This window comes from Drosophila montana, unplaced genomic scaffold (genome assembly GCF_035044405.1).
Source record: "Drosophila montana isolate Dmon_TW-CO22-7 unplaced genomic scaffold, ASM3504440v1 contig_3733_1, whole genome shotgun sequence".
NCBI classification, from domain to species: domain Eukaryota; kingdom Metazoa; phylum Arthropoda; class Insecta; order Diptera; family Drosophilidae; genus Drosophila; species Drosophila montana.
In genome coordinates, this window is record NW_026998620.1 from 7374457 (window position 1) to 7395056 (window position 20600).

A 20600-nucleotide genomic window follows, 5' to 3' on the forward strand; every position below is an offset into this window, starting at 1 on the left:
GTTGCGGCAGCTTTGACGTCTCGTTTGGTCAGCTAACGGAAGTCGCGCGTTGCAGTCCGTTTCCAGAGCTCTACGCTTTATATCCTTTTTATCCTTAGTGTCGCGTGTAACGGTTTCTGTGCCATTCAAAACGCGTTTCACAGTTTCAATCTCGGTCCAAGTGCGAATTACGTGACCGTCCTTCGTCCCATTGTCGTCAATTTTGCGCTCAAATAAAATTATTGCTGCGCGTTACCATTCCATTCGCCGCAAATACTTTAAAACAGCTTAAAATTAAAAATCAAAGCGCACATCGTTCGCATCCTGGGACTTAAGATTTTGGCGCCCGCGCGAATCAAATTCTTTTACACCGTCGCTTAATTAAAAGTCTGCGACAGACGCAAACGCCGACGGAATGAAGCTCGTGGTTTATGTCTATGTGTCCATGATTGTGCTGGGCGTTCAGGTAAGTTGCTGGTGGGGGAAAGGTAACGCGCTTGTAATTCGATTTCGATCAACAAGTTGGGGTTACCTTTGACTTCAAATTCAGCTCTTGTCTTTCAATCAGTTGAATTAATTTCGGTCTGTCAGGGGGATTTGCTGCGGGACGATTGATAGGCCTCGGCCATGTCGAATTTTATGAGCAAAGTTTTTGAAACCTTTCGGCTTTTCCTTGGCTCATTGTTAGTTGATTCATCTTGGCTCATGTATTGGGCAGATTGCTTTCATTAGTCTCAAATTATATGAATAAGTTTGGTCGTGTGCGAGATTAGAGGACCTTGACTCGTATATCATTTGTTGCTAAATCAATTTTATGTTTCATTGCACGTCAGGTTTTTGCCAGAGAACAATCACAATTTATGAAAAATAAAGCTATTTAAAGAGTTTTTATAATGGCAACTACATCGAAATAGCAATTATTTATCGATTAGATTTATATTAATGGTTTTGATTTATAGTTTATATAATATTCTTGCTGAAAATTAAGTAAAAATGTTTTTTGTTAAACAGCAAACTATTACTAGAATTTTTAGTAACTGTGAAGAACATGAAACATTAATTTGCAGCGACGTCTTTTTTTTACGGTACTCTTTAATTAAAAATATATTCTATTATTCATATTATACAGTAATTTTTATCTATTGGTAATGTATATGTAGTAAATATTTCAAATTGGTAATAACAAGTCAACCTTATAATTAAAAGGCTTTTTTAACAACTCAGATTGAAGCGGTCAACATTAAAATATAATACATTGAAACTGCTAATAAAAATATTTTTCTAAGATTTCCTGTGCATAATTTGTAATTTAGCTAAAATCTGTCCCAGTAATACTATACAAATACATTTATTCATTTTCTTTTCTTTAAATTGAATATTTTTCATACAAGTCGTATTTTGATTTATTCCCCATCAGCTCTTTGTGTGTACTTATTATCCGAAGCGTTATATAAGAAGTTGGGTTGATGATTTATAACTATATTCTATACTTATTATAGAAAATGATATATAATCCAGTGTAGATGCTTACATCAAGTTTCCTAATACAGTTTTAAAATATATAAAAATTAATAACCGATTAAAAAACTCGTCTGTCGAATAATATAAAAAACAAATATGAATTATTCTGCAATGCTCTCCAAATCTAAGAACATAGTTTAAAATATTGTTAGTGCGACGAAGTTACTCAGCCCGGTTCACATTACATCCAATTGAATAGGCTATCAAATTAAATTTTAAAGAGATCTTATCTTCAGCGTCCCCATTGTGTCTGTTGCGGCCCAATTAACAAACTCAGCCAGTAAATGCTCGCTAAGAAACTGATTACTGTTCTCGTTGCTTATAATAATAAATAAATAATAATAATAAAATAATAAATAATAATAAAAAAAAGTTTGTCAACGTAAACGTAAAGGATTGATTCATTGAAAACATATGACAACAGCATTTAAGTTTCCATTTCTTTGTTTTCTAATTTATTATTTGAGCCCTTACTTCGTTAATAAAAGGAAATTAAATAGCAAATATAAAAATTGGCAATTGCTCCTGAAGTTGAATCAGCGACTGCTCCCTTATTAGTCCGACGTTTATAAATATTTTTAAAGGGTTTTTTTTCTGGCTGAGTTGTGTTATTTAATACAAACGTTGACCACCATTTTAAGCCACTTGGAGGTCTAAATCTAGAGTTAAGTCGTAAGGCTGTGCATGAAACACCGATAAGTCAGGACAAAACCTTGATTCGCATGAATCAATTCTAATGTAAGACCTAATAAAATGTCATCAATTTGTGCATTGGTCGGAAGGACTTCAAGCTACGCATTGCAAATGAGTTGCACCTTTGACTATTAAACTATCAATAATACCATTTGCAATGTTTGCTTAGGTGCGACATTCTCTTTTCTGTTGTTGGCAGCTACTAAAATAACAATATGCTCATTGACAACAGCCAATTGGCCTGCAGCGAGCTTCTGTAGAGAGTCAGTGTCAGTAAAGACATGAAATGTACATTTTTCAGTTGCAATTTAGCTGTGTTAAAGGCAAGTCAAACCTGCCGCTGGGGGGCCACTGAGACTGTGTAGGAAAAGTGGGTGGAAAGTCAACAATGCGGCTAAGGGAAAATGCCCAGTGCAATGCAAGCTTGAGCGCGCCGCACTGCAAATGACGAACATTCATTGTGTCCGGCCAGCCTGCACCCACGTTCTTTGCTATTGCAGTCAAGCTGGTCACTCACTCAATCGTCAGCCGGAGAGGGCGCACCCACTCCTGACTTGGGCTGCACTTGATGCTCGTCTAATGCCGCATGTTAACAGCATCAGCAACACTTTGAGCCCTTTACGGGCAGTTAAGCCGCACAGAGAGAAAGTTGGACTCGGTCTTGACAATGCTGCACTAAAATCAACAGCTGGCTCTGGCACTGTGTGTGCGACATTTGATGTGCCCGTGTGTACGGAGCCAATTAAAATAAGGGTGTTGCCAAGTCAAAGTCCTAATTGATAAATAACATTTGCAGCAAAAGCACAGCAGCAACACCTGGATATATGCCCGCATACGGGCATCGTGTCATTGTCATTTCTTTTAATAAGTGTGCACACAAACTTTGTTAATTACCGCGTATTTGTCATTGTCCTCCTGCCAAAAAGTGTGTGTTCAAGTATTTTCGGCCATATTGCTGCCGCTGGCAGGAGCCGACCTTTTAATCGACACCAATTTGTTAGCTGTGTTGGTGCCAGAAGCAGAAGCTGCCCTAAGACCCAATAAATTCAATATCTTAGTCTCGTGTAGAAGCAGCTGCTGGTTACATTTCCCACGCAAATTTATGCCAAAAACTCGATGCTCCCACTTGAAATATGACGCGTGGCGTGCGCACTTTGCATAAAATCCATTGCAGCATGTTCAATATATTTCGAACGGCGGTCTGTGGCTGGGTTATGTGTGCGACTAATTTCCGGCAAAGTAATAGATTTCTTCGCATATGCAAGCCGACACTAAAAACACTGCGGAAAATGCTGCAGGAAACTGCGATGGGGCCACAACACGACAAGCCATTTGGCTGTACGTCATCCCCCTGACATGACATAAAGTTAATGAAGTTCCTTTTTCTGGGGCGACGACAATTTCAAAATGGAAACGGGCTAAGTAATTCCAGGAGTGCCCTCTGCGGTAATTACCTGCTTGCAACCTACGCACATATTTATGCAACACACAACCAGGTTGCATTTGGGCTGCGGTTGCATTTAAATGCGTGCTTCGCGGTTGATTTAACTTTTCCGCGAATTAATTAAATATTTTTTATGTGCGTCAGCGGTGGCAGCTTAAGCCAATAAAACACTTAGCCAATGAGGCGTATGCGTAATAAAATTAACTTTAAATATGCTTAAAAAAGGTTTTCCAATTAAATTAATTCCGACAATTGCAGGGAGATTGGAAGTTCACAGTCTGATATTCTATTTACTCGATTCGGAGAATAATTAATATTACAGCTGAGATGGCTGAGTGAGTAAATGAATTCAGTTGGGTTTAAATTTCATTTGTATAAAATGGTTAATTACAATTTATAATTATTAAGCTGAATAAATGAATATTATTTCCTCTAAAAAGGTTATCAAAACTGAATATTCCATATTAATAATAGAGGACTATATATTATTATTTGCATCAAAAATCCATCACGTGTAAAGTATAAGGAATACAGCAAAACCATAATTGAACTTAAAGAAATCCAAAGGCTCTGTTTAAAAAGTAAACGTGGTCGGAATTCCCTTAATATATATATTGCTATTTATATATTATAATATATGTTAATATGTAACATTAATATTTAAATACACACGCACGAAAATTCTATTGCTATCAGAGAGACAGAACTTTACATATGCAAACATCATTAATAAAACAAAGGAAGCGGGTTAAAGTAAGAACAAGCGAAAGGGAGTTGAATAAAGTGAGATGTAGAGACACGCATAGAGTGAGAGAGTGCAAGTATTATACTTGAATTCATGAGAATCGCATAGTGCGGCCCAGCGGGAAGTACATTTGTTTGGCGTTGGCTATACGAGAACATGCATACATATATTTATACATACATTAATCAAATAGCTGTAAATACATATACATCCATACATATGAAAATGTCCCTTTTTTCCCGTGCCAAGGACTTTGCAACATTGGTGAAACACGTATTCAACTTATGCTGTACAGCTTGATTGAACGAAACCTGCACATCCGAATTTAATTTTCAAAAAGTTCTGTGAAAAATATTTTGAACAAAAAAGTTGCATACTATTTGTCTATTTTCTTCCAATTATGATTTGGGCGTTGATAAGCAATTGGTCAGTCAGTCTTCATAAACATTTTTAAATATATTTTTATTTACATAAATATGTTTCGTTAGAGCATTACTTATACATAATCCTTTATGGACAGCGGATTAGTTAATATGCATATTTACAAAGCTCGCCGAAAAGCGAAGCAAATTTTCATTTAATATTTGATGAGCCTGAAAAGCCTGCCGAATAAGAAAAAATTGTTTTATGGTAATAAGACCGTCGCCTGTTGCTGGCCAGACCCTTTGAAAGCCAGGGCCCACCAGCTGTCTCATGATAAAGTCATGATACGCTTTCACTATGGGAATTGTTATGTTTGAGACGGTAAGTAAATATTTGGAAAAACTGACGGCTTAGCGCGAAAATCTTTGGCTTTACCGGTGAAAAATAAATATTTGAAAGGGATGCCGAATACCTTTTGAAGCATTTCCGCTACGTACGTAGTTCGTGTAGGTGTCAAATTGTTGCTGTTGCTGCTGTCGCTGCTGCCGTTGGTGGCATTTTAATTAAGTCATAATATTTAAGACATGCTGTTTGCTGATACAGACTTTGGAGACCTGCATGACACGAATATTTTATTCAATTAGAGCGCGCTCATTCAAATCAAAAACTGGCTACAGAGCGCGCATCTATAGCAAGTCGGAGTGTCGGAGACTAAAGTGCCAATGAATTATTTCACATGAACTTCATATGCCTGGTAAATTCATGAATGTATTCACGTGGCTTTGCATGCTCCAAGAGCTGTGCGCATAAATCAGAAATAATTTTAAAGCGAGCAGTAAAAAAACGAAGAAAATTTTACTAAGCTTTGATTGGACATAAATGTGTGTGCGGGTGTCTCCCTGGTATGCAGATATTGATGTCGTTGACAACCAATAATACTTTTATGAGTAACCCTGACCAGCTGCCGCCAGCTAAAGGCACTAACAAGCGCCCAACTTTAACAATAGATTGCTGTGACATCCAGTTTGGGCAGCAGCTGTTGTCCTGCAGTTGTTGTCCCTGGTACATCGTATCCCATCCAAGGAGAATGCTATTATGCAAATGAGCTGGCGTCGAGTGTTTTCAAAGGGATCATATTTATCATTTATTTACTGGCTGTCATCAGTTTTGACGAATGCTGCGAATTGCTAAACAACCTTACAATTGACTTTTCAATTCGCTTCTGCGCCCATCAAATATTAATGACGTCACCGGGCCATACAAATTGTGCGTAGGTGGGTGTGCTAATGCTGCTGCTTATGTGTTGTGGAGTGTGGTGCAGCTTAAAGTTGGGCCCACAAAGCCGCCACTAATTGACAGTTTCATAAGCAAAAGACTCAGCATGCCCAGCTCGTTATAGACCAAAATCGTGTCGGCTTTTCGAGTGTTGCGCAAACAATTCGCCAAACTTGGCCGCAAACACAATTATTTTTTCTCGACGCCCTACGAATTCTCATTTATCAATTCCAACGTCGCTCTTGTGGCTGTCGGCCAGCCCCAAACAATTTCAATTAGCGCCCAGAATAAAACCTTTTATCAATCAGGAGAGTAACAAAAAATTGTTAGAAATAAGTAAGAGTAATACCCCAAAAAAACAAAAAAATAAACAAAACAAGAGGACTCTAGTCGGAAGTGCTCGACTAGGAGATACCCTGAACCTTCTTCTACCAACACCAAATACAATTCGCACTAGGGGGAGGGGGTGGCGATAGCTATAAAGATACTTGATCTGTTTATACCATTCCCGAAGCTACATTTTAAGTCTGGTACTTTTAGTCCTAAAACCTAAGAGACGTGCTCAAAATATAGGATTTATTATTGACTTTTATGGATTGCTTGCAAGCGAGACAAGTAATCGATTATCGGCAATAAACTCGTACTGCGCGGGTACGAGAGGTTTTGATGTCGTCGACAGACGGACATGGCTAGATCGACTCGAATATTGATGCTGATCAAGAATATATATACTTTATGGGGTCGGAGTTGATTCCTTCTGCCAGCTACATGCATTTGCACAAAAACATTATACCTTTTGTAGCCCTTTAATTGCGATCAGGGTATAAAAAGTAAACAAAAAAATGTTTTAGTCGACTATGCTTGGCTAGGATATGACCTGTATTGAGCAGCTGCCTTGACTGAGTTCGGTTGTTTTTCACATTTTATTGTTTATTTTAGAAGTATATATCTTTTCCCATGCTGCGAATGTAAGTTAATTGTGCTTCTCCTGCAAAATTTTAAAGAACTAGTGGAAAATAGTTCGGGTCTAAGTTCAAGATTTTGTCAAAAGAAAAAAATATTAAAGTTTCGAAGTCGAGCAGATTTTTTTCAATATTATTTTTCGATAAATACAAATAGTACCGCAAATTTTTTAGTGTATATGTTATATTTAGTTAATATCCCTTTTATATCAAATTTGTAGTTTCTAGAATAATATGCAGCTTTAAGAACTTGGAAGAAATATGTTACTAAACTTCAAAATGATGTGTAGAATACTGTGGAAAAACAAAAGCTTAAAGCAAAATTGTTTGATAACTTTTCCTTACTCACATTAAAAATATTTATTGAATGCAGGGTATTGACACATTCGTCAGGGAGAAAATCATAATCCGCTTGATTTGTTTTTTGACCCCCAGCTTAAGCAAAGTTTTTTGATTTAGGCTGCTGCTCGTGGCTATTTATAAAGTTTTGAGTTTTTTAGTCTAAAAATATGCAATGCTTAAAATTCAAGGCGGATAACCACCCAAGTGTTCCATCGTGGCAGCCAAGTCCAGCGGCAGCTGCAATTTATGTGCCGTGTGTGGTTCCTGAAAGGCTCATCTCATCTCATAGTGGATCGGTGTTTAATTTAAAGTGTCGATTGTCCGTCCGGCAGCTGCATTGAGGTTATAGCCGCCGTTGACCTGCCCATTCCGTTGCCCGCTGGCCAGGGGTCACACAGCGGGCCGCTGTTGGCATCTGCGCCAACTACAAAGCGCAACTTAGTTTTTTTCTTTTTTGCCACTGCTGCTGCGCTTGTGGTATTTGTTGCTTAGTGAAAAGCTGTTATTAGCTCGACAGCCCGCTGATTTTATCGCAGTTAGAGTTTGGCTTTTGTCAACAACATTTGTGGCGCATTTTCAATGCGTATCTTTTGTAGCGCCTGAATGACAGCCGCCGTCAAAACGACCATTCAAAAGAACCCCCGTTTTATTTTTGTCTCACACTTTAAATCTTTTTCACAGGCCTGGCCCACTGTGAAGCGCTCCTTTGAGCTATATCCAGCCGCGGCAATGCCCTACGAGCACAGGATTGCAGGTAAGATTACAGGGCACATAAATACCAACACGCGCATACATAGTGTAAGGGAGAGGGGCTGTAAGGGAAGTGCGCCAGCAAATTGGTGGGTAAAAGTTTTAGTCAAGTGCTGTTGGCTGAGATGCACTTTAGCGGACGTCAAGAGTTTATACACTGAGCAAAAAAGTCAAGACGATGTGGAGAGCATCTTTTGTACAGGCACGAGTTATTAAATTCCTAACCAATTAGCCTTATTTGGGGAATATTAATCTAAGCTCGATATAGAGAAGATAATATTGGCAATACCCCGACTCAAGATTTCAAAGCTCTAAGTAGATTTTTTGCTAGCATAAAAGAAGACAGCATTCAATTGAAATTTGCAAAATTTTCCTTGTGTAGGGGTCAGAAAATGTTTACAGTTTGGCTAAATTGTCTTTTAAATTGCTTTTCCTAGCAAGTTGTCAAGTGTTTTTATTTTTTTTCAACCACTCTAACCGCATGATGTATGTGTAATTTATTTAGATGAGAGTTACAAAATTGATTGACCATGCAACGCATTTGGGCAAATGTAACAAAATTCCACTTCAGTTGAAATATTTTAGGATTATACACTTGACGTGGCAGTAGAAAATCTGTGACCACTTTAAATAACCATTAAATTCGATTTGCAACTCTAGTGAAAGGCAAGTTATTAAATTTACCATAATAACTATTTTACCAACTGCTAACAAGGAAACTGAATGTAAATCTAGATGACAGCATCTATAAATATAACCGAGCTTTGTTGGCCAACGGCCAGCGATTGGCAAGGCAACCGCAGCTGAGTCCTTGCTGCCGTTTTCCCTTTGCAATCATAATGTGGCCCAACAAATCTCAACTTTTGTATTTATTCTGTTTATTTATAATTGCTACTTTTTTGCGCCTTTTGCTGGGCAACTGACAAGTAAACCAGCTGAAACTGTAATTGCGTGATAATTTATTCATAGATTACATCATCTTTTGAGGTCTGAATTATGAACAAATTAATAAAGAGCAGCTATAATAATATGGTAATGCATACAATCAGAAATACAAACATAAAATTCTTGATGAGCTTGAGCTTGAGCTTGAGCTTGGTTTATCGGGAAATATATATTGTACACTAGCGGGTATAGCCCGGCCTTGCCCGTGGCACGTATGTTATAAAATCAATGTTCTCAAACCAATTTGGAATGATTTTGAAACTGATCGGACGGTAAACAAATAACTTTAATACAAACGTTTTCCGCCAATTTACCACTGTTGCGAGTGGAATTTCCCAAATCGCTGAAACACGTATTTATTACATTCTTATGTCGAGCTTTGGAAATAAGTTTGAAGCAAATCGGACACAATTTAAAACTTCGCACAAAAAATCTTTGAGTCGCATTCCACCCGAATAAGTTTGGATTCTGCGAAAAGTGTGAAACACGTCTCAAATGATTTTTCTTAAAGATCTTTGGAAACGAATTTGAGCGCAAAACGTCACCCACCAAATTTTTGACCGGTGTTAATTTTTCACAACTGAAAGTTCATAGGTTTCACGTTAAGTTTCCATAACGATATCAATAGGAGCAACTGGTCGAAATAAAGTTTTTATGTCCACACGGATGTTAATGCTTATCATGCCGATAAAAGGTTGATCTTTCTTGTTAGCACGAATGTGCTTTTTGTATAAATCATTAGAATATTCATTAAAATTGTGATTTCGACAGTCCATAATTACACCATCTAATGTCAATTAACATAAATAAATGCATTAATGCATATACATATTTATTGTAAATAAAACTTAAGTCGTTATTTATCAATTATGCATAATGTGGATTTAATTATTCAGCGCATTCAATTGAATTAATGAAACGCACAAATTGTGACAACTTAATGCAATTAGGCAAAATAATAAACAATTAGGCGCCAAGTGCCCAAAAAACCCACGCGCACACACTTAAAAGCCAAATCCTCTATTCGGCACTGGACTTTCACAGATACCCTTGCACATATAGGGACTATAAAGCAATGATATCAGCATGATGAACAGTAAATACCCTTTCAGAAGACTTATATAACAAATAATGTCAACACAGTATATAGGACAGCGATTGGAGAACTCTGAATTACAATATTAAATGAAATTAACACTTTATATCATTAATTTAATTTATAAATAATAAAAATATTTACAACTTAATTAAAAACAACTTTGATTAACTTAGTTAAAATATAATTTACTTATAATTAAGGACAAGAAAATTTTTATGAATGTTAATATTTAACAATTCATTTAATTAAATATTGACAGACAGTTACTATTACATATAAATTAATCTCAGCTCTTTTATACGATAATAGATATTATATCAAAAATAAAATATATCATACGTTAACAATTACATATATTTGTGATTGTGATATCTTAAATTAAATTTAAATTTAAATTTAATTTAATTTAAACTTAATTGATTGAATTGAAATTGCTAGGGGCAAGGAACCTAAGAACCTAGGAACCATTAAAAACTCAGATACATGATCATACACATATATATATATATATATATATATACTAGTTCAATGATTTGCCTAAATTGCGAACATATTGTTGAAATTTTGAAAATCCCAATAACCCTCCTGTAAGGGTATATAAATATAGAGTACTGTGTGCGCAGTAAGCGATTTAATGGCCATTCTGTTAGTTGCACACAAACTACACTCAGACTACACACACACACACACCACACACACTCACGTAGACAGACTCACACCCATGCACTCATCAACAGTTGCGTGTGTGACACGCATGCGAAAAAGCCAAAGTCAGACTATAGTTTCATTGTTTTCGGCCAGGGATAATAGTCATAAAATGACATGGCCAAGCAGACCAAAAAGGCATGTGAATGGGCGGGTGTGGGGTGTGTGCTGTTGTGTGTGCGTTACCAAAATCGAGCTAATAATGCGCGCCATAAATCAGGCAACAGTAGCCACAGCCATAGCCAGGGCCTTAAGTGGCATCAGCTGGACAGCCTGCAGGTCTGTGTACAATAAATTAATTGCTGGATGCCAGGCTACGAACTGGGGTCAAAACGTGGCTACAATTTGCATGTGTGTTTTGAAAGCCAAGTGGACTTCAATTAGTGCTCGACCAGCCACCCACACACAAACACACACACACACAAACACACACACATGTTAACGCTCAAATAATAAGCGAAACAAACACAGTTGGCCGAAATTGGTTTCATATGTCCAGCTGGCATTGCCCTGGGTGTGCACTAATCGAAACCCTTTGCTTTGCCGTTGCAGATTGCATGCATGTTGCCTCCGAGCCAGGTGATTACATCTTCAAGAAGGCAGCGCCACCGCCGACGTTCAATTTCAATAGAGATGCGGCGTTGCTCGAGCTGGATGCGGTCGCCGGTGACCAGTTGGAGGCAGCAGCAGCTGCTTCGGCTGCTGCCGCAGGGTCCGTTTGCGGTCTTTATGTGATTGGCGAACCAGACACGATTGTGGAAATAACCATGAAGCACTATGACGTCAACTGCGAGTCGGGCGGACTAATGGCGGTGAGTGTACCAAGTGGCCAGTAAATTGCTGAGGCTACCACAAACAATAGCATTGCACTCACATCATATATCATCCTGGAGCAGTTCGTGGATGGCTGGGAGCTGAATGGTGAATACTTTCCGGCAGTGAAGGACCATCATCGTGTGCTCGAGGATCGTGTCTATGAGTTCTGCAACAACAACAAGCAATGGTAGATTGTCATAGCTCAGACATATATTTTCGACTTTTCCAATAATCCTCTACCTTGCAGGCCACGCTTCAGTAATAAGAAATTCTTCCGCTCCAGCCAGAATGCTGCACTGCTGCAGTACCGCATACCCACACGTGGCTCCTTTGTGGCCAACGTGCGCTTCCACAAGATTACACAGCGTAAGTGCGAAAGAGAGAGAGAGTTGTAGACTCACCTAATCCTTCTGTTAATACACCTCGTTTTGCTGGCAGCTTGCAACATACTTGTCCAGGACACCGCCGCTGTTTACAAGATGTCCAACTTTGGATACGCCCGCAACTGCACTCTATCCGCACTCTTTCCGGCCGCCGTCTCTCTGGGATCTCTGCGTATTGGCAGCAAGGCCGTGCGGGGCCAGGAGAAGGTCAACTATGATGTGAGTATTTTGAGCTGGGTATTTGGAATTTGCTCTCACCGGAAGCATGTCCCTCCTAGTGTCACCTGTTCGAGGATCGTTTAGAGATTGGCGGCTCCGCAGGCCTCGATACCACCGGCATGGAGCTGGCCAGTGACGTGTGCGGCGCCACCAACGAGCTGGGACCCGAGCAGGCTATCTTCTGCGGCGTGACCAGTGTGCGCTTGGTGTCCACGGGCCGCTACCAGAACCAGGCAGCCGTCTTCATACGCAAGGCCGACGAGCACGATCTGGACATTGCCACGCTCCTGTGTGCACTCTAAGCGGCAAACTTTAAGGATGAGTCCGGCACAATGATTACAATTTCATGTTTGTAAATATGTATGTGGTTGGATATGTATGTACAAAGGCAGGAGAAAAGACAACCCCAACCCATTCAGCTTGGATTCTATTGTAGCGCTTAATCCAACCCAAGCACAAAGTATTCACCAATGCCAAACTAAATAGCGAAAAACCCAAAAAGAAATTTTATGTAATTATATGTGTATATCAAAAATTCTGAATGTTAAAAATACAAAGTGGTTTTTTTTTTGCTTTTTCTGTTCACGGGAGCTTTATGCTCGGTTTATGGCGCAGTTTATGGACGCGCTGCTAATCGAACTAATTAATAACGATGTGCCATAAAAAGGCAACTATAATCATTGTGCGACAGCCAACAAAGATAGGGCAATGGCCAGCCACTGTTCAAAGATTAATGATGGTTCAATTTGCAGCTAAAGCAAATATCGCACCACACACACCAGACCCAACAGACTGGTGAAGCTGTAAGCCGCCAGTGCGGCGACACCATCGTCCTGCGGCTGCTCGGGATTCTCCTTGTCAAGCTGCAGGCGCAGAAAACATGGGCAATATGGGATTAAATATTAAAAGCCAGGACAGGACAACTTACACTCTCCTTGAGTATGACCAGCAGCTCGCGACAGCGCTGTCTCTCCTTGTAGTTGCTGGTCGCCAGGCGGCACAGCGTGGTATTGAGGCAGCTGTCATCGCAGCCGGCGGCCAGTTTTGGATCCGCTTCGGTCATCTTGTAGCGCCAGAACTTGCGCAATATATCCGGCTGCTTGGCCATTTTCTCGAGCAGCTCGTCAATGCCAGCGGGACTTGTGTTCGTCGTAAACTGTTCTCCAAATTCGTACTCCTTGTGCCAAATGGGCGGCTCGTCGGGCTTGAGATTGGCCTCGGTCAGATTGAGTGTATAGGTGTGATGCTCCAGCACCTGCAATGTCTCCGGATGCAGCTCATACACACGATAATTGGGATTCATGTTGGAGTAGCTCGTCAGACTGCCACCATTCCAGGAGACGGCCACAGCCAGGCCCGTCTCGGTGTAGTGAACATTCATCTCATCCTTGTGCGTGTGCCCATTGAAGATGCCCGTGATGACCCTGCTGAAGCGAGCCACAATCCGGTTGTATTCCCTGGACCAGTCGGACCAGCAGTCGCCATCACCCGAGGGTATGTGTGTCAGCACATGCACATGTTCGCCGGCCTCTTCAGCAGCGAGCAGCGTGTCGTGGAACCACTGCAGCTGTTCCAGCACAATGGATCCGTTGTAGAAGAGCCACCAGTTATACAGATAGCAATCCATGCTGTTGAGCGCAACGATGCGATGGCCTGCTTTGGGCGAGTGCGTGTAGTAGCCACCACGGCGAACGGTTGCCTCAGCCTCTTTGGGCAACCACTTTTTCCATAGGCTCCAGACGTGCTCGTACAGCCAATCAACTCTCAGAGAGTCGGGTATCTCATCGTTACCAAAACTGAGAAGAATACATGAAATGGAACTGAAGGCAAAGAGACTCGTGGGCTACTTACACATTCGCTGGATGCGGCTCATGGTTGCCCAGACATGGATAGACTGGAATTTCGGGAAAGTGACTTGTGAGCAATGCATCGATCTCTGTTAGCATATCCATGTTGCCCTGCCTCGTGGTGGACCACACATTGTGCGGCGGCACATCACCCGTATGATAGATCCAATCCAGCTTGTGATTCTCGCCAATGTGCTCGAAAGCATTCACGATCAGGTGCCTGGGCGTGTCGCAATTGCGATAGTCACTCCAGTAGCCAGCGCCAGTTGAGCTGGCGTCTGCTGGCAGGATATCCCGACAGCACATGGGCTCTGCACAGTCCGCCAAGCTGCCGCTCTTGTACTCCGGATCGTAGTGGATGTCGGTTAAGTGGAGCACACGATAATCATTGTCGCTGCGCTCGGGCGATGCAGAGTTCGATTCCGTGGGCATCTCGCCGACAATGGTCAAGTTTAGGTTGTACTCCGCCTGCTGCAGCTGGCATATTTGAATGGGCAGCATGCCGCAAATGCTCTGCGCCTCGGCAATTGTCTCATTGAATATGTAATCGAAAATCGGCCAGTTCAGATCAAATAGTCCCGAGCATACCTCCGGCGTCTGAATGCTGAAGTAGTCGCAAATGCTAAGCAGTGTCTTCTTTGCATTCTCATCCCGATTGGGTCCAGTGAGCTCTCCATTGGGCCCCGTAAAGCTGCGTGCGATCACGTTGACTGTGGCGCGGCAGAGGGTGCACGTAAAATACTGATCGGCTGCACTTAAATCCACAAGTGGCTCGGTAAAAATATCCTTCTGACTGTGTGCCGTGCGCAGCTCAGCGCCCAGCTGCTGCAATCTGGGCGATTCGAGGCCCGTTTTCAGGTACTCCACAAACTCTTGGCTAATCTCTTCCGCTACGCTGGCTGTGAATTAAAAAAAGAGGTGTCCGGTGAATCTTGATACAGCTGCTGCACTTGAACTTGACAATTTGCTGCTGCTGTTGTTATTGAAGACTGCGCACCTGAAATGGCAGCTGTGAGACGCTCCTCGGTGGTAAAGCTACTCGGTACACCGGGCAGACTATGTGCCTGGCCGCTAGCCAGCAGAGAAGCCACGCCCAGCAGCAGAAGAGTCCGCTGGATATACATTGCGGTAGGGCGATATGGCTAAGACTAAAGCTTGCGAATGTGAACAAATCGTATTTATAGGCAACATTCTTATCAAGCGCTAGGCTATCGAATCGCCTTTAATGTTATTCGCGTAATAACATGATTGATACAATTGAACAAGAGATTTTTATTGTAATTGATAAGCAAGTGGCGTGGCTACACACTTCTAGCTACTGCTTACCATTTATAGTATAGGAAATTACAACATTAGTTTTATTTCAATCACATGTACTTCATGTAATTAGTTCCTTAGCCAGGGCTAAAGAGTGTGACAGCCACTTGGCCACCTCAAAAACTGGTTTGACATCAGTCAACGTGTTTATCACTATATAAATAAAGAAAAACTATGGTAAACAATAATAAAGTATGGCTATCTTCGGCAATGTGCAAGACTTAACACTCTTTTAAATAAATTGGATTAGAAGCGAGGCTAGTTCAAACCCGGGATACCAATCTTTTTATAAAAAACTATCATACTATAATCAGTTTGTCAACATTCGAACAATTCCACTTCCAAGAGAAGCTGTTTTAAATAATAATCCCGGCGATGTGAACATATGTTCTGCCTGCAAAAAAAACACGGCCCTATGCATACATTATATTTTAAATGTAAGAAACTTTACGCATGTGGATTATCGTTAATATTCACGTGCAAAAATGATTGTGCGCGATATGATCTGACTTCGGCAATAAAATATCCATTAATATGAAAGTTTTTTGTTATATATGACATGAGCAACAGTTTATGGCTTTATTGGCTAATTTTCGCTAATATGATGCTTAGCCTAATCAGTTAACCCATAGTTTTAGCCCGGACACAGGCCCCACATGTGCCATCTACACCAGGCGATAAGAGGTTAAAAAACAATAGATTAACAAAGGCGTTTGGCACAAACAACGCTGAGTATGTGCGTGTGTGTGTGTATATATATGAATGTATTTTGGATTTTGCACTTAATCGTTATATTAAAAAAATAAAATGGAATGTGCGATTATATAACTTATCAATGGTATATTATAGATACAAGTCTCTAGAAGCTTATTCTCATGGAGAGAACCAGAGCCAACAGCGAGCCAAAACTCAAAACGCTAAGCGTAGCAGCTCCGTCATCCTCGTCATCAGGCTTGCTCTCCTCATTGTCCAGCTGTGGAGGTCATAAAGTCATTAAGCTAAATAACTTATAATGGGGGTGCGACAAAAGGCGCATCAACTTACGGCTTCAAAGAGACGCGTCCTTAGCTCCTCGCAACGTTCCCGCTTGTTGTTCACCGTGACTGCAGCGCGGCAGAGCGAACTGGCCAGGCAATCGCGACCACAGCCGCTAGTCAACTGGGGCTCCGCCGAGGTCACCCTGAAGCGCCAATACTAGAAGACGAGTTCCAAAATATAAATTAAGGAATAATTGCTCCCACCCTGGCACTTACCTTGCGCATCAGATCTGGTTTGTCTGCGAATTCATCCAGCAATTTGTCAATGCCCGCAGGACTCAGATCCTCGGTGAATTCCTTGCTGAAGTCATACTCCAAAAACCAATTGGGCTGCTCCTCGGGCTTCTTGTTAGCCTCGTTCAAGTCGTAAATGTAGGTTTGATGGTTGGTCACGTCGTAGGTGTCCGGATTCACAGAGTATACCCTGTAATTGGGGTTCTTGTAGCTGTATGTGGTCAAGGCGCCACCATTCCAAGCAACGGCCATGGCGTGACCTTCATCCGAATAGTGCACCGCCAGCTCATCCTTGTGCGAGTGACCGTTAAAGATGCCACTTATAGTCTTGTGGAAGCGGGTAATGCACCGATTATATTCCCTAGCCCACACCGACCAGCAGGTACCATCGCCCGAGGGTATGTGGGTCAGGACATGCACATACTCTCCTGCTGCCTCGGCTGCCAGCAGTGTGTCGTGGAACCACTGCAGCTGTGGAATCTTGTCGTTGCCACTGTGGTACAGCCAGAAGTTGTCCGTATAGCAGTCATTGCCATTCAGCGCAATGATGCGGAAGCCCTTTCGTGGCGAAACCGTGTAATAGCCACCCTTCAGAATGGTCTCCTTTGTCTCCTCTGGAAGCCATTTGGACCAGTCATTGTACAAGTGCTCATACAGCCACTTGGTATTGATCTCATCCGGCACTCCTTCGGGACTAAAACTGTACGGAATTTGGTTAAGTTAAGCGGAAGATTTGGAGGAGGAAGTGTACTTACAGGTTGAGCGGATGAGGCTCATGATTACCAATGCAAGGATAAACTTTCACTTCTGGAAATATCTTGCTAAACTGATTGCTAACCTTGGTCAACACCTCAGTATTCTTCTCAACGGACGTTGCCCAGACCATGTGGTCAACAACATCGCCAGTTTGATAGATGTATGTGCAGTCCACAGTTTTAACTGCATGATCCAGCGCCGACTCAAATGCACGCCAGGGTAAATCGCAATCCCGATAATCACCCCAGAAGCCTGCAGCATCGCTGGTGCCCTCCGTGGTGATCTTCTCACGCTGGCAACACATGGGCTCAGCGCAGGTGGCGAGACTGCCCGGCTCGTATAGCGGATCGTGGTGTATGTCAGTGAACTGACATATTTTAAAGTCATTGTCGCTTTGACGTGGCGTGTCCGACTTGGAGCTGCTGAGGTCTTCAACCTTGTTGTCCACGGTAAGGGTCCAGTTGTAGGCTGGATTGCTGCCCGTATTGCAGAAACTGACCTCCATGAAGAGCGAGCAGAAGCTCTGTGAATCCATTTCCGAGTTGCGCATTATGTATTCGAAGGTTGGAAGATTGAAGTCGATCAAGCCCTCGCACACCTCCGCTGTCTGCAGCTCCATGCGGTTGCACACGTCCATCGCAATATTCTTCATTATCGCTGCGCTGTTCTCTCCATTCAACTCGCCATCCTCCTCGCGTACGGCGCGTATGAAAACATTCATAACCGAGCGACATAAGGTGCACACCACAAAGCTATCGCGCGTCTCCAGTTCGGGCAGATTTTTGGTGAATATGTCCTTTTTCGTATGCGCCTTGGCCAGCTGTTGTGTTATCCTTTTAAATGCCGGTGTTTCGACTCCTGTTTTCCAAAAGGTCAAGTACTCCTGCTCCAAACGCCCAGCCACATCATCAGCTATGGCTGACAGCACCTTATTGTCCAAGTCAAAGTCCACTGGCACTCCTGGCAGGTTAACCGCAGATGCGGCAATAACACCGCAAAACACCACAAGAAAGCACTTCATGGCATTTGCTGATCCACTAAAAAAGCTGCCCCACCTGGAGTCCAATTTATAGTTTTCGAAAGGCCGTTATCATTAGCTTGTTCTGCCCATTCACTGAATTTTTATCACTCTGAAGTGCTTGATAAGGATAGATCTATGCATAATCAGAAGTGAAGCTAATCACTTTGACTAACTATAGCTTCAGTATCTAAAAGCGATTTAGAGCTAATAAAATTAATCATTCAAACATTTTTATTTGGAATTCTTTATTGTTTTCCCAATACCCGTGATCAACTAATAATTGATAAGAAATATTGCAATATATTGGAAAATTTTGTGCTTCTTATTATGGATATTGCTTTTTCACCCATTTCCCACCCATAGACTTAGCGTCTAAAGATAGATTTTTGAAAATAAGTTAACAGTCCATAGAATAAAGAACCTAAAGTGGGATTCAACGTTAAAATGTTAAAGATCAAAGTATATTTTCGGCATCAATATTCTCTGCAGATTTTTCCAATATTAAATTCGCCGCCGCTACCTCCTTTGCTCAAGGTGCCACCTTCTCCATAGTTAAAGCCGCCGTGTTCTTCATTGTTAAATCCGCTTACTCCTTTACTCAAGCAGCCGCCTCCTCCAAAGTTAAATCCGCCTCATTTTGGGTGAAGCCTATGAGACTTACTTAAATTCATGAGAATCGCAGAGGAGAAAGTTAGTTAAGAATACGTATTGCAAGCAGCTAGAAGTAAACTTGGCCTTGCATTTAAATGCATACCCAATATATGCATGAATTCTTCTATACATACAAACATTCGGACACTTATTTACATATATATATATGCTTACACACATGCACACACATACATACATTCATACGAACATATATTAATGCATACTAGCATATACAGATACACTGATGCGTACAAAATACATAAATACAAACACACTGACATATATACACACATAAACATACACACATATATATATATGCATGTATGTATATACATACTTACGCACATACATACATACTTACTACATAATACACACTTATATATACACATTCATGCATACATACATACATACATACATACATACATACATACATGGATACAAACATACATACAAACATGCACATATACATCACATACATGACAAGCATTATGCTTAAAATTAATTTTAAGTATACCTTTTATACCCTAAACACATTGAAGATTGATAAACAGGGTACAATGTTTTTGTGGAAATGTATGTAACAGGTAGAAGAAAACATGTCTGACCCCATAAAGTATGCATATATTCTCCTTCACCATCAATATCCGAATCGATCTAGCCATGTCCCTCTCTCTATCCGTTTCTCATTCCGTCAACGAAAACGTCGGTCTCAGAACCTATAAGAGCTAGAGACATGAAATTTTAAACGTGCCCGCGCATAATAGCCGATAAATTTTGTTCCCTGTTTCCAAGCAGTCGATAAAAGTCGATATCGAAACCTTATTTTTGATCCAATCTTCCACCCGACTTTCTGGAAAATCGCGAAAAACGTTTGTATTAGACTTTTTTGTTTACCATCCGATCGCTCAAATTAATTTGCAAGGATCTATATGAAAAATCATTTGAAACGTGTTTCACATTTTTTAAAAAATCAAAGCTTCCTCTTTGGAAAGTGCGATTGTAAGATTTTTATGGTGAAGTTTTAAGTTTTGTATGATTTGCTTCAAACTTATTTTCAAAGCTCTACATAGTGAATACGTGTTTCAGCGATTCGGAAAATATCGCCTGCAACAGTGGTAAGTTGGCAGAAAACGGTTAAATAAAAGTTTTTTGTTAACTATCCGATCGGTTTAAAATCCGCTTTCAATGATCTTTGATCTTTGCCTGTGTATACCCGCTAGTATATTATAAACATGATTTATTGTTTCATATTTAAATATACTATGTTTTAGAAACGATACCTTTTTAAATAGCAGAACGCTTAGATTCGATAGTTCTTTTTGTGCCTATCGCTTTTTTTCTACGGTGTACTAAAAATACTCATTAATTAATCGACAGTCGAAGCTTAATATATAATTAATTTAATATAAATAAATATAAATGTTGTCGTATAATTTTAAATATTTTAGCACACGTGTGTCAAGCCAAAGAATCCACTTTCATAAAATAAAATCTAT

At 40.7% G+C, this 20600-nt stretch overlaps 3 protein-coding genes across 3 annotated transcripts; 1 reads left to right on the forward strand and 2 right to left on the reverse strand.

Annotated features, from left to right (window-relative positions):
- Positions 1 to 2: 2 nt before the first annotated feature.
- On the forward strand, positions 3 to 12798 carry LOC135436493 (corticotropin-releasing factor-binding protein). The gene is made up of 7 exons (XM_064694108.1): positions 3 to 445; positions 8006 to 8078; positions 11376 to 11635; positions 11720 to 11826; positions 11887 to 12005; positions 12078 to 12241; positions 12301 to 12798. The coding sequence occupies exons 1-7, from the start codon at positions 395 to 397 to the stop codon at positions 12541 to 12543; spliced, it is 1017 nt and encodes a 338-aa protein (XP_064550178.1). The 5' UTR covers positions 3 to 394; the 3' UTR covers positions 12544 to 12798.
- On the reverse strand, positions 12747 to 15249 carry LOC135436492 (sphingomyelin phosphodiesterase). The gene is made up of 4 exons (XM_064694107.1): positions 15086 to 15249; positions 14093 to 14987; positions 13170 to 14037; positions 12747 to 13104 (listed from the first exon to the last, which is right to left on the reverse strand). The coding sequence occupies exons 1-4, from the start codon at positions 15210 to 15212 to the stop codon at positions 12994 to 12996; spliced, it is 2001 nt and encodes a 666-aa protein (XP_064550177.1). The 5' UTR covers positions 15213 to 15249; the 3' UTR covers positions 12747 to 12993.
- An 856-nt stretch (positions 15250 to 16105) lies between these two features.
- Positions 16106 to 18458, reverse strand: LOC135436537 (sphingomyelin phosphodiesterase 1). Its single transcript, XM_064694165.1, has 4 exons — positions 17432 to 18458; positions 16659 to 17376; positions 16450 to 16599; positions 16106 to 16378 (listed from the first exon to the last, which is right to left on the reverse strand). The coding sequence occupies exons 1-4, from the start codon at positions 18451 to 18453 to the stop codon at positions 16265 to 16267; spliced, it is 2004 nt and encodes a 667-aa protein (XP_064550235.1). The 5' UTR covers positions 18454 to 18458; the 3' UTR covers positions 16106 to 16264.
- Between the last annotated feature and the right edge of the window lie 2142 nt (positions 18459 to 20600).